The sequence below is a fragment of the Peromyscus californicus genome, unplaced genomic scaffold (genome assembly GCF_007827085.1).
Source record: "Peromyscus californicus insignis strain IS unplaced genomic scaffold, ASM782708v3 Scaffold_19__1_contigs__length_69161282, whole genome shotgun sequence".
Classification (NCBI taxonomy): Eukaryota; Metazoa; Chordata; class Mammalia; order Rodentia; family Cricetidae; genus Peromyscus; species Peromyscus californicus.
Window position 1 is genome coordinate 37,400,586 of NW_026294491.1, and position 18,976 is coordinate 37,419,561.

An 18,976-nucleotide genomic window follows, 5' to 3' on the forward strand; every position below is an offset into this window, starting at 1 on the left:
CTGTGGATGTCTGTACTGTGTTCAGAACTAAGCCTAGCTCTATGCCAAGCCTTGCTTCCTCCTCTTACTATAGGCAGTTCCTGCCTTTAGAGCTTTAACTACTTCAGGAATGAGCACAAGCATGTGTGTCGACATATCTGCACACATACACATGCATGTACACATGTATGTACATCCTACAGCTCGAGAGACTCTCCCTAGAAACACCTCTGAGCTGAGCTAAGGAGTTCTCCTGTTTAGAAGCATGGGACTCCAACCCTCCCACCTGCATCCCCAGCCACCAATATCACTGACTCCTTTGCACTACAAGCTTATATATAAACAGCACCTACTGTAGTATGCTGGGGACACATCCGACTGAGGAGACTTGTCCACCAGTTTCCGGACCTGAGTCAGTGTGCTGCAGGCTTCTTCCATTTCTCTCCAGATGAGAAACACATCCTCTCTGACACCAGCTCCTTGGAAAGGGAAGCATAACATAAGTGAGCAGCTGAGATAGGTGCCCCCCCCCCCAAACTCTGCAGGGTCCTAGCAGGCATGGCACATCAACTCACTGAGGACATCTCTGAACATCCAGTTATATTTCCCCCAAATAATCTCTTGATGAAAGTCAGAACTGGAAGCCCCCATGGAAACCTAGGCATGGTGGCATACACTTGTAATCCCAGTGCTCAGGAAGCCAAGGTGGGAGAACAGCCCAAGTTCAAAGGCAGCTTAGGCTACAGGTCCTCAATATTCTTACCCAACTGTGAATCCTGTAAGCTACAATAAAAACCAGCACGGCAAGATATGCCCATGGGGCGATAGAGGCACACATGTCATAGAAGTAGCTAATCTCTTTCTCTTTGGATTTAAGGTCCATTCTACAGAAGGAAACACATGTTTGGTACTGTAAATCTGGCCAAGAATTCATGGCTGAGGAGCTTACAGGCCCAGGGGTGAACCTACCACTATTATACTGTTAAATGGACCAGTATCAAACTCCCTCTGAATTCACATCTTTATACGCATAGATCAGTGCAGCTTTCAGACCACATCCGAGGGGATTCCTTGTTCAGTGCTCGGCAATTAACAAGGAAACTCACAATTAGTCGGAGTGCAGAGACAAGTGTTGATGGAGTGCTCAGCCACAAACGGAACATCTATACGACACCCCTCCCTCCAAGTCTCAGGGACCACTGAAGAAGACGGGGTGGACAGAGAGTAAGAGCCAGAAGTCAAGGAGGACCTGACAAAACAGTGTCTCTGGACACAATAGAGTCACTGACTCACAAACTCCCAGCAACTGCAGCTGCCTCCACAAGATCGAGCCAGTCAACCTTTTAGCACAGGGTGGGGAGTGGGGTTGTGAGCCCCCACCCCTAACTGAGGAGTTATTAGCATTTGGTGGCTTCTGGGGAAGGGAAGGCCAGTTTTCTTTAAGGGTATATAGCCTTTAGTAGGTTAGCCACACTCTAGTGGATGTCCTCATCCATATGAGTGTAGGGGCAGCATAAAGTGGACTCCATGTGGTATATACACGAAAGAAAATAAGGATACAAAGATGGGAGGAAGTGGGAGAGTGGGATGGTAGGATGGATTTGGGAGGAGTTGGAGGGGTGAATGAGGGTGAATCCGATCAAAATATATTATATGCATATATGAAATCCTAAAAGAATTAATTAAAAAAATATCTATTTTTAAAAACCAACAAGATACCAAGCAAAAAAAAGTTCCCCCAGAGAAATGCTGCCATCTTCATGAACCACATGTGCAGATGTTGGGATGCACCCAGTGCCTGTAAACATCTGTGGCAGACAGAATAGTTTAGTATAAATTATACATGATCCTTCGGTAAGGTAAAGAAAGCAGAAGCATCTCATGAAGGCCACAGTCACTGTCAGGAGCAAGTGGAATTGAGGGATCTATGCAGCAACAGACCCTGATCCTTCTTGGTTTAGCTGAGGTATCCAGCCTCCTTGAAGTCACTTCCACTGGCCTTTCCTTTGCTCTAAGGATCTTTTACCCTTCTTTTCTGTAGCAATGATCTTTTAGCCTTCTTTTCTGAGCTGCTGCTGCTGTCTTAGTGCAGGGTGAGGTTTGGCTGCACGACATTTTTTTTAAATGGTATGATTTAATTCATATAGACATTTGTGTCTCCATGGGTAAGTGGTCCAGGTCTGGTCAGCGTTGGTGCACCTCCTGCAAACAGTGTCCTCGGAGGCCAGAAAAGGATGCTAGATCCCTTGGAACTGGAGTTACAAATGGTTGTTAAACACCATGTGGGTGCTGGGAATTGAACCCAGGTTCTCTGGGAAGAACAGTCAGTACTCTTAACCACAGAGCCATCTTCTCAGCCCAACATAAGAAGAGATCTTGAGTGTATCAATGTGAAAATCCCAGCTATGGCAAATCCTATAACTTTGTGAGATGAAATCCTCTAAATGATACCTCACATATCTGTATTTCTTCTTCTATGTAAATCTACAATTATCTCAAAAATATTTAAAAAATAAAAAAAGTCAAGACCCACACTTCATCATGGGTTATATGCTGTACCACCCCAGCATATCCCCTGTCCTGAAAGTCACACTAGATTTAAGGTGGTCTAGAACAACAGGTTGCAGGACAAACATCCCCTTTAGAGTCAGTCTCTCTCGGGCACCCTTCCCTGAAGTTCTACACAACAGCCTCACTACCCACCTGTGGCCAAAGCCTCATCACAACTGAGTGCACAGTGGCCCTAAGTAAAGGTGGAGTTCTGTCCTAAGAAGGAGTAGGTCTGGGTGGCAACTGACTGTCCCTGCCACATCTACTGAGACCTGTTCTGTGCCCGAGGCACATAGCAGCATGGACTCTGACATGTGGAGGTAGCATTCCCTGCTAGGTCCCCATTCTCTGCTTCTGAAAGCTCACTGGATCTGCAGTCAGGTCATGGTTTCCAAAGTACACTTCCTCTGCACAGCACGACTGCTCTACTTTACCTCGAAAGAGGGTGGGGTGGAGTCTTACCATCCTCTTCTCAGTCAGAAACCTCAGTAATGATTCCTTCAAGGACTCACGGGGAGGGGGTTTGCTAAGGAGATGCCTCAGTGGCCGAAGGGCTTGCTGTGCAGGCATGGAGACCGGAGTTTGAATCCCTACCGTGCACAAAAGCCAGGAGTGGTAGTGCACATCTGTAGTCTGGTGCTGCTAGGGAAAAATGAAGGGCAGAGGCAGGAGGAGCCCCAGAAGCTAGGAGACCAGATAGCCTGGCACACAGGGTAGCAAACAATAAAGAGATCCTGTCAAAAGTAGTCGGAAGGTAAGGACTGACACGAGGCTGTTCTCTGACCTGTACACATATGCTTGCTTACCCAGGTAAACATGTACACACACTTTACACACACACACACACACACACACACACACACACACACACACACACACTGTTGGTTTTTTTTTTAAGTAAAAGAAAGGACACTTGCTGGAGACCTTAGGACTGGTAGTGATTGACAGATGGCCTTACCCATTGCTATTCTGGCCCCACCTAGGCAAGCTCTTAGCCATAGCCTGCTAGACACAAGAGAACTACTCTAGGCCCATAAAAAGAACCCCCCCAAACCACCTTCTATTCTGAAGAATGTATTGAGTTGGTGCGGGTGCCACTTTGTCACAAAAGCCAACAAAGGGCTCAAACTGTCGGGTGATAAACGCCTTTGCGGGGTACCTGCCATGGGTCTTTTTGATCAGGAACTCTTCTAAAGGGGCTTAGATAGATATCTTAGAGTTAAAGCTGAGAGAGAGAAAGGCCCACTGGAAATGTGAGGGGACAGAGGTGGCACAGGAAACCTCAGTGGGTTCTGTGAACTGGAAATTCACCAGTCTAAGTCAGAGGAGAGGAATCCACACGACGCCCTGTGTCCTGACCTCAGAGGACTTCCCAGCTCACACAAAAACAGAAATATTCCTGAGGGTTCAAGGAGCCTTCTGCCCAAAGAGCCCCCACTGTACTGACCTCTGACCTCAGAGTAGCAATTTGGAATTCATTTTAATAAATAAATAATAAAACATTATTATCACCTGGGAGCAATATCACATGAAACCGCCCTTTTATACAACTTTGTGTTTGGACTTTCTAAGTATTTTTCTACTTTATCTTACCACAGTCCTGCAGGCAAATTCTATGCACTATTTACAGCTGGGTAAACGGAGGCAGAGGGGTGCTGTCAAGGATCAACCCATGAATGACACAGCATAGATTACACCAACTTGGGTAGCTTGTTAGATTTCCCTAGAAATGGGCCCTGGAGGCCCTTCCCAATGTCCACTGACCACTCCTGTCTATGGCATCATTGACAGAAACTCGAGATTCTGTACCAGGGATGGCGACTGGCCACCATTCAGTCTATGAGCACCCTATGTGACTTCCCCACTCAGCCCAAAGGACTGGCATTAAGCCATCAAGACACTTGTGAGATGTAACCAAGAAGGACAGAGCAGATGCAAAGGGACACTAGGATCCTGGCTTTCTCATAGGTAACTGGATCGAGTAAGATGGCATTATGGCTCTCATCCTGATACCAGTGACAAGCCCTGACAGAGGTCAGCACAGCTTTGCAGCAATTCCTAGCTCTAGGAGGGAGACAAAGCATGCCAAGCTCCACGTTGGGACTCTAGAAGAATCTCATACTGTTGCCAAATGCAAACCTGAAGTCCACAGGACTCCTGACCTCGGTGAAACCAAGATGGCCCGGCTGCCTGCCTCAGCGGGGAGGTGTTAAGTCGCAGGACTCACTCTTCAAAAGTTTCAAATGAGACAAGGCTTTCCTCTTGCTTACATCTCAGTACAGTATACCCGAAGCCACATCAAAGGCAAAGCCTCCAAGGAGATATGGTAGCCTCCTGTCATCCAGGGGCAGGAAATCAGGGGCGGCCGTGACCAGGTGGTCACTCTCTGGTGAGAACTGCGATTTTCACTACACTGATTGGGGACTGTACTCAGGACACTATCGACTTCTACATACTTCAAACACAGGTAATTAAACTATAAATAGCTTTGCAGAAAAGGAAAAGAAGAGGAGAACAAAAACCAGCTGGTGGAAAACCCAGAGTGTATAAAGGAATGATTCTCGGGATGTAGACATTTAATTACAGGATACTACGCAGGCAGTGAGGAGGGCTGGCGTTCTGGTCAGGGACTCTTTCCTTCTACGGGGTTTAGCTAGCCATCTGAAAGCTGCAGCCAGGAGAGAGAGAAGCCCACTAGAAACACAAAAGGCCAGAGGATGAGCACAGGCAGCCTCAGGGGGTTCTGTGAATCGAAAATTCTTCAAGCTGAGCCAGAGGAAATAAATCTGCATGAAACCTTATGCATCCTGACCTCTGAGGACTAAGCCAGCCAAGACCGGTCTCAGACAGAAGCAAGATGAGCAATCTCATAGAGATAACCAAGAAGCCTCCAACCAAATAGCCCATGTTTGTACTGACCTCTGACCTCCGGGTGGCAATCTGGAGGGTCATGTTAAAACACTAGCCTCATCTAGGAGCGATACCACACGAAGGCACTGTGATTAATGAGCACACGGTACTAACTTCTCCAACTGGCTAGTTTGACAAGTTCTGGTGGGACAGGCAGTGTCACCTCTCTGTCAAATCTTCTACATCTCACCTGCAGGATGAGTCCAGTTGTCATAGTCAAGTTGATGTTTGCCTTTAGCAAAGATGTGACAACCTACTATGTGTTGATTGTGCTACGTGGGTGCTAAGAATATAGTGATGAACAGGGGAGCATCCCTGATCCAGAACTCAAGGTTCCCCATTATTGTCCCTTCAACACTCTGCCTTTATGACCCTACTCACGGCACTGTCCTGCCAGCCCTCTAGGACCCCTGGGATCCCTATCAGGGCACTCAGTCTTCCCTTGACCACACTTGGCTAGCCCACCCTTCTTCCAAGGCTCAATCCTCACCCCACCATCATCAATTATTGACCAGCTACCCAGAAAACTGAGCTTCCTGCAACATCCCTACCTTCCTGCCCATGAAATACACTATTCACAACCACTGTTGCGATCGCTACCATAGACTGTCAACTCAACAGGATCTAGAACAATCTAGGACACAAGGCTCTGGGCACAAATGTAAGGGAGTTCATAGTTGAGAAGACCTACCCTAAATGTGGGCAGCACCACCCCATAGGATGGGGTCCCAAATTGCATAAAAAGGAAAACTCGAGCTGAGGACCAGCATCCATCACTCAGCAATGTGGATACAATGTGACCCTCAGCCTCACACTCAGGCCACCAACCAGGCCTTAACCCCCACCATGATGGACTGTACCCTCAAACTGTGAGCCAAAATAAACCCCTTCTCCTTTAAGTCACATCTGTCAGCCATTTGGTCACAGCAGAAAGGAAAGTAACTAATAGTTCTCTGTCTGTTTACTGCTAGGACAGGCTCACTGCTCTGCTGATGCAGGAGAATTAAAAAAAAAAAAAATAGCGGAGAAAGAAATCCCAGAAATTACAAAATGAAACCTAGCAACAGTGGAAAGCCTGGCTGACTTTAGTCTATCTAAACTTTGTTCAGGCAGGAGGCATGTTTGGAAAGGCCCAGGCTACGCCAACTTTGGAGAATCGGGACTATGATAATGACTCATGAAAGATCCCTGCAGACCTTACCCCATCCCTCCTCTCTTCTTAACAGGGGAGGCATAGCACACTTCCAGGATCCTCTGTATCCCCCCTTTAATAAGCTATCTCCTCCCCTCTAGGTACCCATGCATCTTCGTGCAGTGTATTGTAAAGAGGTACAAGAACCTGGAAACTCCAGTTTCTGTTCCCTGGACTCAGATCTGCACCTGCTGCACCACCTGCTGCACCACCATCGACTGCATGAGCCAGTGTTGGTGCTGTTAGTGTACACATCGTCTCCAGTCCAGTCTAATTTAAGGCAGTCCCTCACAAACAAGAAGCTTATATTTAGGAGACAGCTGCTCACAACGAAGCTCATCCCGGCAGCCTGGCCTCCAGCCCTGCTCCTGTCTTCATTGCGCAGTCGCAGCTGCTGCTCTGGCTGCTCAGGCTGCTTCCGGCAGAGGGTTTGTGAATGTCTGGAGTACAGAAACAATGTATCTGCTTGCTTTGTGCCCTCCGTATTACTCAGCACAGGACCAAGAATTGTTATTATATTTAACCCTTCCTTGCTTTCTTTGGCTCCTTACAAGGACACATTGATTTACCACCTGCCACTTTCTCTCTCCTGGACTTACCGGCATCTGAATGTATGGCTACCACTACTGCAAGAAACCTTCCCCAGTGGAACATGGGGAATCCAGACATTAACTGTGGCAGTACCTCAATAAGTCATTTCTGTCTTATTCCAGGTCTTGCACTATGGTGTAAGGATTGTCTTGAGTACCTAAAATGCTTTGACTCTAAGGTTAGGAAGGAAAAAATAAACAAAGTGGATAAGGCACAGTCTGAGGGACACTCAATGCAGCCCTGGAAGACAGTGGTAGACAAAAGCACTCATGGTGACTCTCAAACCCCAGCCCAGTCCCTGGGTGGCCTTTCCCCATCCCCCAGGACTCCTGAATGAAGGACTGATCCAGCTGAGCAGCAACTTGGCTGGGGTCTAGTACTCCTATTTGGCCATGAAGATCTAAAACAGACCTTAATATAACCATGAAAAGGCTGTGTGCATCAGGAAAAAGTAGCAAAGAGTTTTATTTTCAGAAAGTAATACATTTTTAAAATTACAAACTGTGATAAAATTATGAACTGTGTTAAAACTCACAAGAGACCAAAGGGAACTAATGAGAAGGGAGGTTCAAATGGAGAGAGGGATGGGAGGGTAGGACAGAGGAGTAGGTTGGAGGAAGTATAATTAACACTAAGGATGTTAGGAAGAACCATGTTGGAAACTATGTTATAAGCTTCATATATATATACATATATATATGGATATATATATACACACATACATACATACATACACACACACACACACACACACACACACACACACACACACACACACACTCCATATAGAAGCACTGAATTGGAATTACTCTGCAAAGGAGATTTTGCTCCTACCTGAAGCCATAGGCGGTCAAATAAAAAGCCCAGTGCCAGGTATGGGATACCTCCCCTCTAGTTGTTGGCCAGAGACCCCCAAAATAATACAGGATCTTTCCGTGGCTCTTAGTTGCCCATCTGAACTTAATGGTGAGACCCTGTTGCTGAAGCTAGCACACACACTGGTCACAGGACATAGAGAAATCTAACTGGGACCGACCAGGAACCATCCTCCCTGCTGGCTAGCTCTCATAGTACTAGAGACCCTGTGTGGACTGCTAGAAGAAAAACAGTCATCAACAGTTTTTACCCAGCTGTGAACCCTACCAACTACAAGAGTGAGTGATGTGGCCCGTGAGTGCAATAACATGAATGTTATGGGAGTAACCAATCACTTTCTAATTAGATTTAAGCCTATTCCACAGGATGAAACACAGGCCTAGAACTGTAACTCTGGCCAAGAACCTGTAACTAAAGAGCCCAAAGACCCTACTATTATTTTATCAAATGGCCACAGCATCAAATCCTTCTCAATTCCTATCTCTCTACATGTAGATTAATGCAGCCCTCAGACCTCGTTGGAGATATTTCTTGGTGCAGTGGGTGGTAGTTAATGCAGAAACTCACTACTGGTCAAGGGGCAGAGAGTAGGTGCCAATGGAATGTTCAGCTACAACTGGGACACCTATTGTGGTCACCTACACAAGACCAGTACAAGTTCCAGCCAGTCAGTACTGTAGCATAAAGAGGGAGGGGGCTCATAAGCCCTTACCCCTTACTGAAGAGCTATGGACAGGTAATGGTCTCTACTGGAGGGAGATGTGGTTTTCAGTTCCAGGGTGTGGCTGCTAGTAGGTTGAGCACACTCTTGTGAATGCCTCCACACACAAGTATACAGGCAGTACAAATTGGACTTAGTAAGTTTCTTTTCATTTTAAGAGGATCCAAACTTGGAGTGTTGGTAAGGTGGAGCTGGATCTGAGAGGAGCTGGGTAAACATGATCAAAGTGCACTGTAGGACATTCTCAAAGAATCAATAAAATATTTTACAGGAAAGAAAATTTCCTAGAGACCTAAAATTACTGTGCGGGTATGGCAAAAGGGGGCCACATTATATCCATGTAGGGTAGGAAGTGGTACAATCAGTACTTTTGTGGTAAGGAGAACATTCTTAGTGACATATGTTAAAATGTTGTGCTGTTGCTCAGTGCTTAAAACCTGCTGGCTGGATCTGGATTCACGACCCTAATGCCTTAGACACCGTGTGGCGTGGCACTCAGTCCCTCTCTACAGAAATGACCCATTAGTTAATTTAAAACAAATATAGAGTTATTCCACCATGCGGGAAAGAATCCATGCTCTCTTGAGCCAGGGAGTATGTATGTTTCATAATGGGCCGTTGTGTTGTCTCAGCAGCAATTCCAAATACAAAGGATGGGCAATTCGAGTTCTAAGTGAAGGTACAATGTGTGACTCTCTGCTGGTTCCCCACCCCTCAGAACACTAAAATGTCATCTAACTGTCCCATGATATCCACTTAGTGAACCTGAAAGTTCTCGGGAGACACACCCCTCACTAAGAAGCACCCGCCCAGGCTCTCGGATGGTCCAGGTGAACAGACGGTGGCAACCTGGGCAAAGAGAACAGAGACGCGAGGGACAAACGGACTCCTGCCTTGATGCCATGATGAGACGCAGTCAAGGGGCCCTCCCTAGAGCCAGAGCCAGCCTGTCCGGACTTTCGGCCTTCTCAGGGGGGAGCTAAGCAATCTCCTGGTTTTGTTGCTGCTGTTACTGTTGTCTGTTGTTCGTTTTGTAAGTCCCCAGCCTTGGGTATTTCACTACAGCGATAGAAAACTGCCTAAAATATCTGACTGTGATATCCTTACGGATGGAACTATGTTTATCTTTTTTTAAATAACTAATATGTCTATGACACTTGGCTAATGCCTCCAAACAGACTATTCTAAAACCGCGTTTTAGAGAGTCCTCTCTTTCTCATCACTGCACACCCCTGAGCCCAGCAAAGCTCTTGACTCTTACAAAACACATCTGGAGAGCTCTCTCAGCCTGAAATCAAAGCCAGTTTATTCAAATGTAATCAGGATTCACACTAGCTCCCTTTTTCCTAGCAACTCAGTTTAAATTTTAAAAGACCTTTGATGAATTTCCCTCCACCTCCTGTGTTGTCAGGTGATGCCTGCAGGATACTTGCACCCACTCAGTTAGTTCTGAGATTGATTGCAATGGCTGAGCTAAGACTAGAACGGATCTCACCACTGTCCAGCATCGAGTGGACAGGCCGCACTGCAGGTGGAAGCCCTAGACGAGGAGCCCAGGCCAGAAGCCCAAGATGGAGACAGGAGTACAGGGGTCCCTATACGTGGGGGCTCACTCTTAGTGAGGGGGCAAAACCTACAGAGCCATCTGATCTTCAAAGGTGTGAATGAAGGGCAGAGGAGAGGGAGGTGAGGTGGGTGGTTCTTACATCAGCTGGGCTCTGGGAGTAATGACTGAAGAAGCAACTTGAATCATAGAGCAAAAGAAAAAAAAAAGAGAGTCTGGGGTCTCTTGGTTCGGAGCCTTGTCATCTATTTCTTTGAATTTCTTTGTCTTCACCCTAGTGAGACTTTAAATCCCATAGAAGATGCTCGATAAACCCTCACTGAAAGAGGCCTGTCTTAAGGAAGGAAAAGAAATTCAAGGCACTGAACGGGCAGGAGGAGCAGGAGTCTGGAGATCATCTCATCTCTCCACCTCATAAACCATAATGTGGTAGCAGCTTTGGAAGGGTGGCTGTTCCGGCCTCGTCAGCTGAATTAGGCTCAGTTCTAGGGAGAGGGAAGGCAAATTCTGAGAGAAGCTCCTGCTGCTGATAGAAACGGCTACAAGCAGGCACCAGCCAGCGCTTCTAAATTAAACTAGAGACTGGAAACAGAGAGGCGGGATGCCAGGCCTGAATGATGGGCCACTAGACTGAGAGGCTAATTAAAGATCACACGTGTCTGCCAAGAAGAGGACTGCTGCTTTTTTTCCTCTTTAAACATAGCACCTGATGTAAGCTCAAGTAAATAAAACATATTTTTAAAATGCATAGCCTTAGCTTCATGCTTTTTGCCCCTCCACCAACACACACAAAAAAAGAAAATTTCAAAAATAGTCAAACAATTTTATATAGCTTTTATTCTTTTAAACAAAATAGTTGATTGCAGTTTTGTGTATTTATTAGCCGTGTGCATGAGCACAAGCGTGTGCATCAAGGTCTGAGGACAATTTCAATACTGGATCTTTCCTTCCACCATGTGGGTCCGACGGGTTAAACTCAGGGTCCCAGACTTGGCAGCAAGCACTTTTATCTGCTGAGCCATCTTGCTGGCCCCAGAGCAGCTGTTCCAGTTCCCATGTTGTCCAAAGTACCAGATACAAACAACGCAGACCCAGCCAAGTATCGCTGCCTTTTGGTACGGCCTTGTGCTGTGGTGCATTTTCCTTTTCGTTTGTTCATGACATAATCTTTCCCTTTTATCTGGCCAGTGAGATCTGGTCATGATCACAGCAAAGCCTGCTTGTCATGTTACTTCTCATCAATGAGCTGGGCTGGTAACTAAGATCTCTCAGTTGTACTGAGAGCGCCAGAGTCCAGTACAGGCTCAGGGGGAAGAGCTACTCAGGACTGATTAGTGATGGCTGCCTAATGACATGAGCCTAGAAATGAAAGAAAGCTGTGCCATGTGGCCCCTTCCCGTTCTCCTGGAACAAGGAGCAGGCTCTAAGCTGTTGGGACTTCGGGTGGCATGTACAACATCCAATTAAAGTAAGTTCATGCCGCAGATGTTTGTACCCGTGTGATGCTCTGGCTTGAGGTGAAATCACACGGCTCTGAGTACGGCTTGGAGCCCAAGTGATCATGCCACCTCTGGGTTTCTTGCATTCGCCGACCTAAAGAGCCTGGCACCTCTGGCCATCAGAGACAAGTTAACTGTCAGCTTTGATGACTGGCCCTGTGCCTGAGCCAGCTGCATCAATGTCAAAATTATTCCATTTTAATGACAGATGATGGCAGATGCCCGGTGACAACTTTTACTCTGATCTAAATTTATAAATCTGTATTCATTATTTCAATTTGTTTTTAATTTAGGATAAAACAAGAATAGAAGGGAAACAGAAATGGAGCCTGCTCCAGACCCTAATACCACAAGTCTTCTTCCTGACTGAGGGATCCCCAGACCTCTACTGTGGGCTCACCAGCCTTCAGAACCTAAGGGGGAGCCCAAGGATCAGACAAGGCAGCCCAGAGGATGCCATCCCTGAATGTGCCAGCAGTTGAAGCTCCTTCTAAGACATGCACAGATCCCGCCTGAATATAGAGTAGTCGGCTCCACAGGGGAGCTTCTGAGACTGACGTATGTCCAATTTTACAAACCTCTCTCTGGGCTCACTCTTACAACGGAGTGGGTGAAATCACTCCCAGAAAAGGCCCAGCTTATCATCCTACCACTACTAAGTAAAATTCAACTTCCAGGTACTCAGGCTCCTGGTTCCCACAGCAGGAATCCCCATCCTCTATGGTTATCCCTGTACCTTCCTAACAAAGGAAGCTGCCTCCCATCAGGACAGTTCACTCCTATCACTCTCCGCTTCCCTGTTCTGAATTCCAATTCCCAGCCAATGAGCCGGGTGGTGGCGGCAGTGCACGCCTTTAATCCCAGCACTCTGGAGGCAGAGCCAGGCGGATCTCTGTGAGTTTGAGGCCAGCCTGGGCAACAGAGCAAGATCCAGGACAGGCACCAAAACTACACAGAGAAACCATGTCTCGAAAAAACAAAACAAAACAACAACAACAACAAAAACTGTCTATTAGCCGGGCGGTGGTGGCGCACGCCTTTAATCCCAGCACTCTGGAGGCAGAGTCAGATGGATCTCTGTGAGTCTGAGGCCAGCCTGGGCTACAGAGTTCCAGGAAAGACACAAAGCTACACAGAGAAACCCTGTCTCGAAAAACAAAACAAAACAAAACAAAACAAAACAAAACAACCAGAGACGCACAGCAATGAAAGGTTGTGATCGCTTGCATTATTGTTTATCCAATATTCACTTCCCTCCTCAGCCTTGTGCTGGTAGAACAGTCCTCCTCACCATTAACGCCGGACTTGGTCATGTGATTAGCTCTGGCCAATGAAATACTAGCCTTAAGTGTGTCTGAATGATTGATTGGCATTGGTTCTTATGCAATTCAGCATGATAAAAATATGCCTTGAGTAGCATTAGTTCAATGAGGAGAAGTCTGCTTTAAATTAATCAAACAAACCGCAGTTGACCTGAAGCCAAGTGACTTTAAAAGAAAACAATAATGATGACAAATCATTGCTGAGCCCAGCCAGGTGGCACAGACTGGTAATTCCAGGTGCTCTCGGGAGCCTGAGGCAGAAGGATCACAGGCTCAAGGGTTGCCTAGGTTACAGAGTGGGTTCAAGGTCGGCCTGGACAACTCGGTGAGATCATATCTCAAAAATCTTTTTTTATTTTTTTTAAGTGGAGAGGGGGCTGAGGACAGAGCTCAGTGGAAGGGTACGGGCCTAGTATGTGCGAGGCTCTAGAGTCAATCCCCACTGCCGCAGTACCACTGCCAACTGATGCTGTTGATGCTATCAATACTAATAGTAATGACTGGGATTTTCCAGATTCACTGAGGTCGAGAAACTCAAAAGCCCAAGGGGGTCCAAGTACAAGGAATCTATCATTAGGGGTAGAGGGAGCACTCGGCTCCTAAAAAGAAATAGTGAGGGGCTTCAGAAAGTAAAGACGGAAAGGAAGGAGAACCAGAGAGGGTTTCCTCTGCCTCCACTCACAGCTACTAAAACCCTCTTGATGGAAAGGAGAAGACGGGACCGCACTGGGAGGAACGTGATCTTCCTCCAGGTTAACATGGAAGACCAGACACAGTGCAGGCAAACAGAAACCCCCAGAGGGTAATGGGATGAATGGTTATGCCTCTTCCCTAGAAGTTCATGGAAGTCCCAGGGAAAGGTCATTGAACAGAACTGAACCATAGAGTAAAGGACAACACAGACTTTCTCTTGAAGACTGATAGGGCTTACATATCTGAGTTACATGTGCCCCACAGCTCAGGACAGTTCCTGACTCAGTAGGTGACTCTGAACTTGGTCTCCTTCTTGCTCTCTCTCTCTTCAAGCTCCTTCTAGCTAAAGACGGGTCACAGACTCTCAGAGAATAATGTAAGAAAAACTGAACGTGCGATGAACCATTAAGTAAATGTGCTGATCAGACTCTCGGCCGCTGTGACAAAATACTTGACGTACACCACTCAGGAAGCAGAGGCTGATTTTTGTCTTTTTATTTTAGAGGTTTCTGTCTGTGGTCAGCTGGGTGCCATTGCTGTGGACCTGAGGAGAGGCTGACATCACAGTGGGAATAAGGGCCGAGGCACAGCAGTTCACCTCATGGCTCTAGGCAGAGTGACCCAAAGGAAGGTCTGGGAAACCTAGGCACCGGTCAAACGCATGGCCCCAGTGACCTGCTTCCTCCAACCAGGCCTCACCTCCCAGAGTTTCCATCTCCTCCCATGAATTCCATCCAGTCAGAGTCATCACAATCACTCCACGTGTGTACTAAGGTCAAGACTTCCAAACATGAGCCTTTTGAGGGGACATTTTATACCTAAAACATAACAGTGAGCCATCTAAGCCACATACAGCGCCCATGTCGAAACACTTGAGAAGCTTCACCCAAGGGACACACAGCCCAAGGAAAACGAACAGGAAGAAAAATCAAATTGGGGGAGAAACTCCTCCAAAGAACTCACATCTCTGAGAAGCCAAATAAGCAAAGAATACATGATTTTACATGAGGGGTGTGCGTGCGTGCGTGCGTGCGTGTGTGTGTGTGTGTGTGTGTGTGTGTGTGTGTGTGTGTGTTTGCTTGCCCTTGCAATGAGATAAGAAACAAGGCAAAATTCCTCTCAGCCTACAACCTTTTGTTTGTTCTGGGGAGCACGTTGATGTAAGGAATCGTCCCCAAATACAAGACCTCTAACTTGGTAATCCTTCATGAATAATTCATTATATGTGATATTATCACAGCTTTTTTGTTTTGTTTTGTTTTTTGTTTTTCGAGACAGGGTTTCTCTGTGTAGCTTTGCGCCTTTCCTGGAACTCACTTGGTAGCCCAGGCTGGCCTTGAACTCACAGAGATTCACCTGGCTCTGCCTCCCGAGTGCTGGGATTAAAGGTGTGCGCCACCACTGCCCGGCCTATCACAGCTTTATAGAAACTTGTTGCATGAAATACGAGTTCCTAGGTATATCTGCTTAACAAGCACATAATTACTTTTCTGTTGCTGTGACAAAACACCATGACCAAGGTAACTTAGAGAACAAAGAGTTTGTTGGAGCTTACAGTTTCAGAGAGATAAGAGCCTCTCTGGGCAGGAAATCAGGGCAGCAGGCAGGCAGAGCTGGGAGTCTACATTTCACACCACAGACAGGAAGCAGAGAGAGCAAACTGGGAATGACATATGATGTTGACAGCTGAAAGCCTGTCCCCCAGGACATACCTCCTCCATTAAGTCTGTGCCTTCTAAACCTACCCAAACGGTGCCACCAAATGGGGACCAGCTCTTTAAACATCTGAGCCTGGGAGGGACATTCTCATTCAAACCACCATGAGTATCGACCCAATGATGAAATGAAATCAGATTTAATGTCAACGTATTTATCTATAACATATCCAGGCTCTAATAATTCAGAATGGGGCTGTCCAAAGTCCTCTGGAAAACTTAGAGAGTGCATTCATAATTTTGTACTTCCAATTGCTGAGGGCTACAAATGCAATGTGATTATTGTTACGAGTATTTTGATGTTTTCTTCACTTCGACAACAAGCAAATCGGCCATGGGAAACTGCTGCTGACTCGCTCCTTTCTCCGCCTCTTCCAACTGCAGCACCAGAGCTCACTACATCGGTGCTGGTAAACTGGAGGGGAAGGAAGATGTGTCTGGGGAGAACCCCCAAAAGTTTAGGATGTCAACAGAAACTGAAAACAAAAATAAGCTTAGGTTGAATGAAGCGGCTTGCCTGTGTCCCCCTAGAAGATTCAGCCTGGAGACACGGCAGACCCACATTCGCTCGGAGAACACCAAACCTATGCCCATCCTTAAGATAAACGTACATGGTGGTGAGGAAAAGCAATGTGAAAAGTCAGGCATGGGCAGCCTCGGAGTAGAAAGGGAAAGAGCCGTGGGCAGACGAGGCTGTTCAGGAGCAAGCCCATCATAGATGAGACTCTACTCACTACAAAGCATGACACGTGCATTCAGAGTAAAAAGAGTGAACGGTGAGAAAACTGTGAGTGTATGTTTAGGGAAAAGTCCACTCACCCCATCTCAGCCGGTCCCATCCATCACACTTCAAAATAAATCCAACTAGACCAAAAATGTTTTTGTTTTTGTTTAATCTTCTTCTCTTTCCTCCCATATTTCTCTCTCTCTCTCTCTCTCTCTCTCTCTCTCTCTCTCTCTCTCTCTCTCTCTCTCTCTCTCTCTCACACACACACACACACACACACACACACTTCAGAAGAAAAACAAAATCACAAAGGAGCTAGGAGATACAAGATTTATAGGCTGTCATTGCTATGTAAATTTAAAAATTTCGTGTGAAAAATAGCCACATGAAAGAAAACATAATAGCTACTGTATATTACCCACAAGTCACACACCAGACAGAATGGTAATTTACGAAAGAAGTTAATAAATACAAAATGTGTTATGTTCACCACTAGTTGACATTAATCTCTTCATTAAATAAAGACTAATTGGAGCAGTAAGATGCTGTTTTGATGCTAATTGAAATGGATATTCTTCATATACTATTGATGTGAATGGTATTATCTCAAAACCTTTTTGAAACAACTCAAAGGAGAGGTTAACCTTTGGTCCAGCATTAGATTTTGATCCATGGTTTTTACTGCTGGAAATCTGTTCCTTTAAATACTAAGAATATGGGAGGGAATATAGCATATAAAATATAAATGTAATATCACTAATTGAAAAACATTAAAATATTACTAAAATGTTTAATAGGCCATGATTGACAAAATTATATCATAGAGTTCAAAAAAAGTCTTAACTATCTGAATGTCTATAGTATAAAACACGTTTTGTGCTAAGTTGAGAAGACACTTGCCATAATATTAACTATAAAATGAAATATTCAAATGATACAATGATATGATGCTTATGGTTTGATTAGTTTTTAAGTATACAGCAGGCAGACTAAAGGGAAGGCCCCAAAATGGTCTTACAGTGAACATCTTTGTGTAGCAAGAACACTACTCTCCCTGTCTTCCCGGAGTTCTCCAAGTGTCTGTACTGACTGCAAAGTGCTGAGGACAGCCGAGGCTCAGAGCTCCAGCTCTGTCCTACACCAGCCATGCACATTCAGAAAATGACTTCCAGGCTGTTTCATTCCTGGAAAAAAGAATCCAAGTTATTCTGCTACTTCCTACACACGACTAGCGCGACTTTTAAAGATACTGAATGAAATATGCTTGGGAACACTTACTTAAGAGTAGACTAAAGGGGGGTAATTATAATGGGAGAAAGACACACACATACAGAGAGAGAGAGAGAGAGAGAGAGAGAGAGAGAGAGAGAGAGAGAGAGAGAGAGAGAGAGAGAGGAGGGAGGTGGAGAGAGACAGAGAAAACAGGCTTTATCAGAAGGCAGTCACGGGTCAGTATATGTCATTGATCTTATTCAATAATTTAGAGACAGGATGAAATCCACATGAATTCTAAGACTCTTTCTCTCACATTCTTGGACTGGCTCCTGCTAGATCAAATGCTTTCTTTGCTCTAGAGAAGCTTTTCAATTCCATGGAAGCCCCGTTTGTCAGTTGTTGACCTGATCCTTTGGAGACAGTCTTTAATCTCTTCTGTATCTTGAAGTGTTTTATCCTACATTTCCTCTAACGATGTCAGTGTTTGGGGCCTTCCACTACAGATTGTCACGCAGGACGAGTGGCAGGGATCTAGATGGACCCTCCGACATGAGGCTGAGCAGTTTCCCCAAGGTCGTTTGTTGAAGAGTCCGTCTTCCTTCCTCTGGATACCTCTAGCATCTTTGTCAAATGTGTAGCTCTGGTTTCTATCCAGTGCTCTGTTCTCTTCTGTTGATCTATGTGTCTGTTTTGTACCTACACCACGCTATTTTTTGCTTCTGTTACGCTGCAGCATAGCTTGAAATCAGATATGGAGACCTCTAACATAATTCTTTTTTCCTCAGGACTGGTTTGTCTACTTGGGGTCTTTTTTGCTTATATATAAATGTTGAGAATTTTTACAAAGCCTTTGTAGACAATGGAATTGGAATTTTGATGGGTATTGTGTTGAATCTGTAGATTACTTTCGGTAATACAGCTACTTTCATAATAATAATTGTTCTAATTTATGAGCATGGAATTTTGACTTCAAGTGTCTTCTACCACGTCTTTCTTCAATGTTTTCAAAATTGCATTGTAGACATCTTTGGCTTGCTTATTAGGTTAAATCCAAGGTGTATTAAAGGAAACTGTGGAGGATTATTTTTTCCTTGTAACCGGCTTTTACTATATAGCCCTAATTGACTTAGAACTCACTCTGTAGACCAAACTGGCCTTGAACTCACAGAGATATGCCTGCCTCTGCCTCCCAAGTACTAGGATTAAAGGCATGCGCCACTAAGCCCAGCCTTCCCCCTAATTATTATCTCTCTACAGTAGCTTCTTGTAGAAAAGAAGCTACAATACAGTATCCAAATAAAGACACCGCAGGAAAATTAAAGAAGAAAAACTAACCAGAAATGAAGAATACTCTACTAAAAATATCGTGGAAGAATAAATAAAATGATGATTGAACACATCTCCATGGATTAGCATTAACAT

At 45.5% G+C, this 18,976-nt stretch overlaps 1 protein-coding gene across 1 annotated transcript in view; it reads right to left on the minus strand.

Annotated features, from left to right (window-relative positions):
* Vwa3b (von Willebrand factor A domain containing 3B) overlaps positions 1-18,976 on the minus strand; it is a 187,850-nt gene that overhangs the window by 116,640 nt on the left and 52,234 nt on the right. The window contains exon 8 of the mRNA XM_052745145.1: positions 333-458. Coding sequence (XP_052601105.1) covers positions 333-458 — 126 coding nt within the window. The remainder of the gene's footprint in view (positions 1-332; positions 459-18,976) is intronic.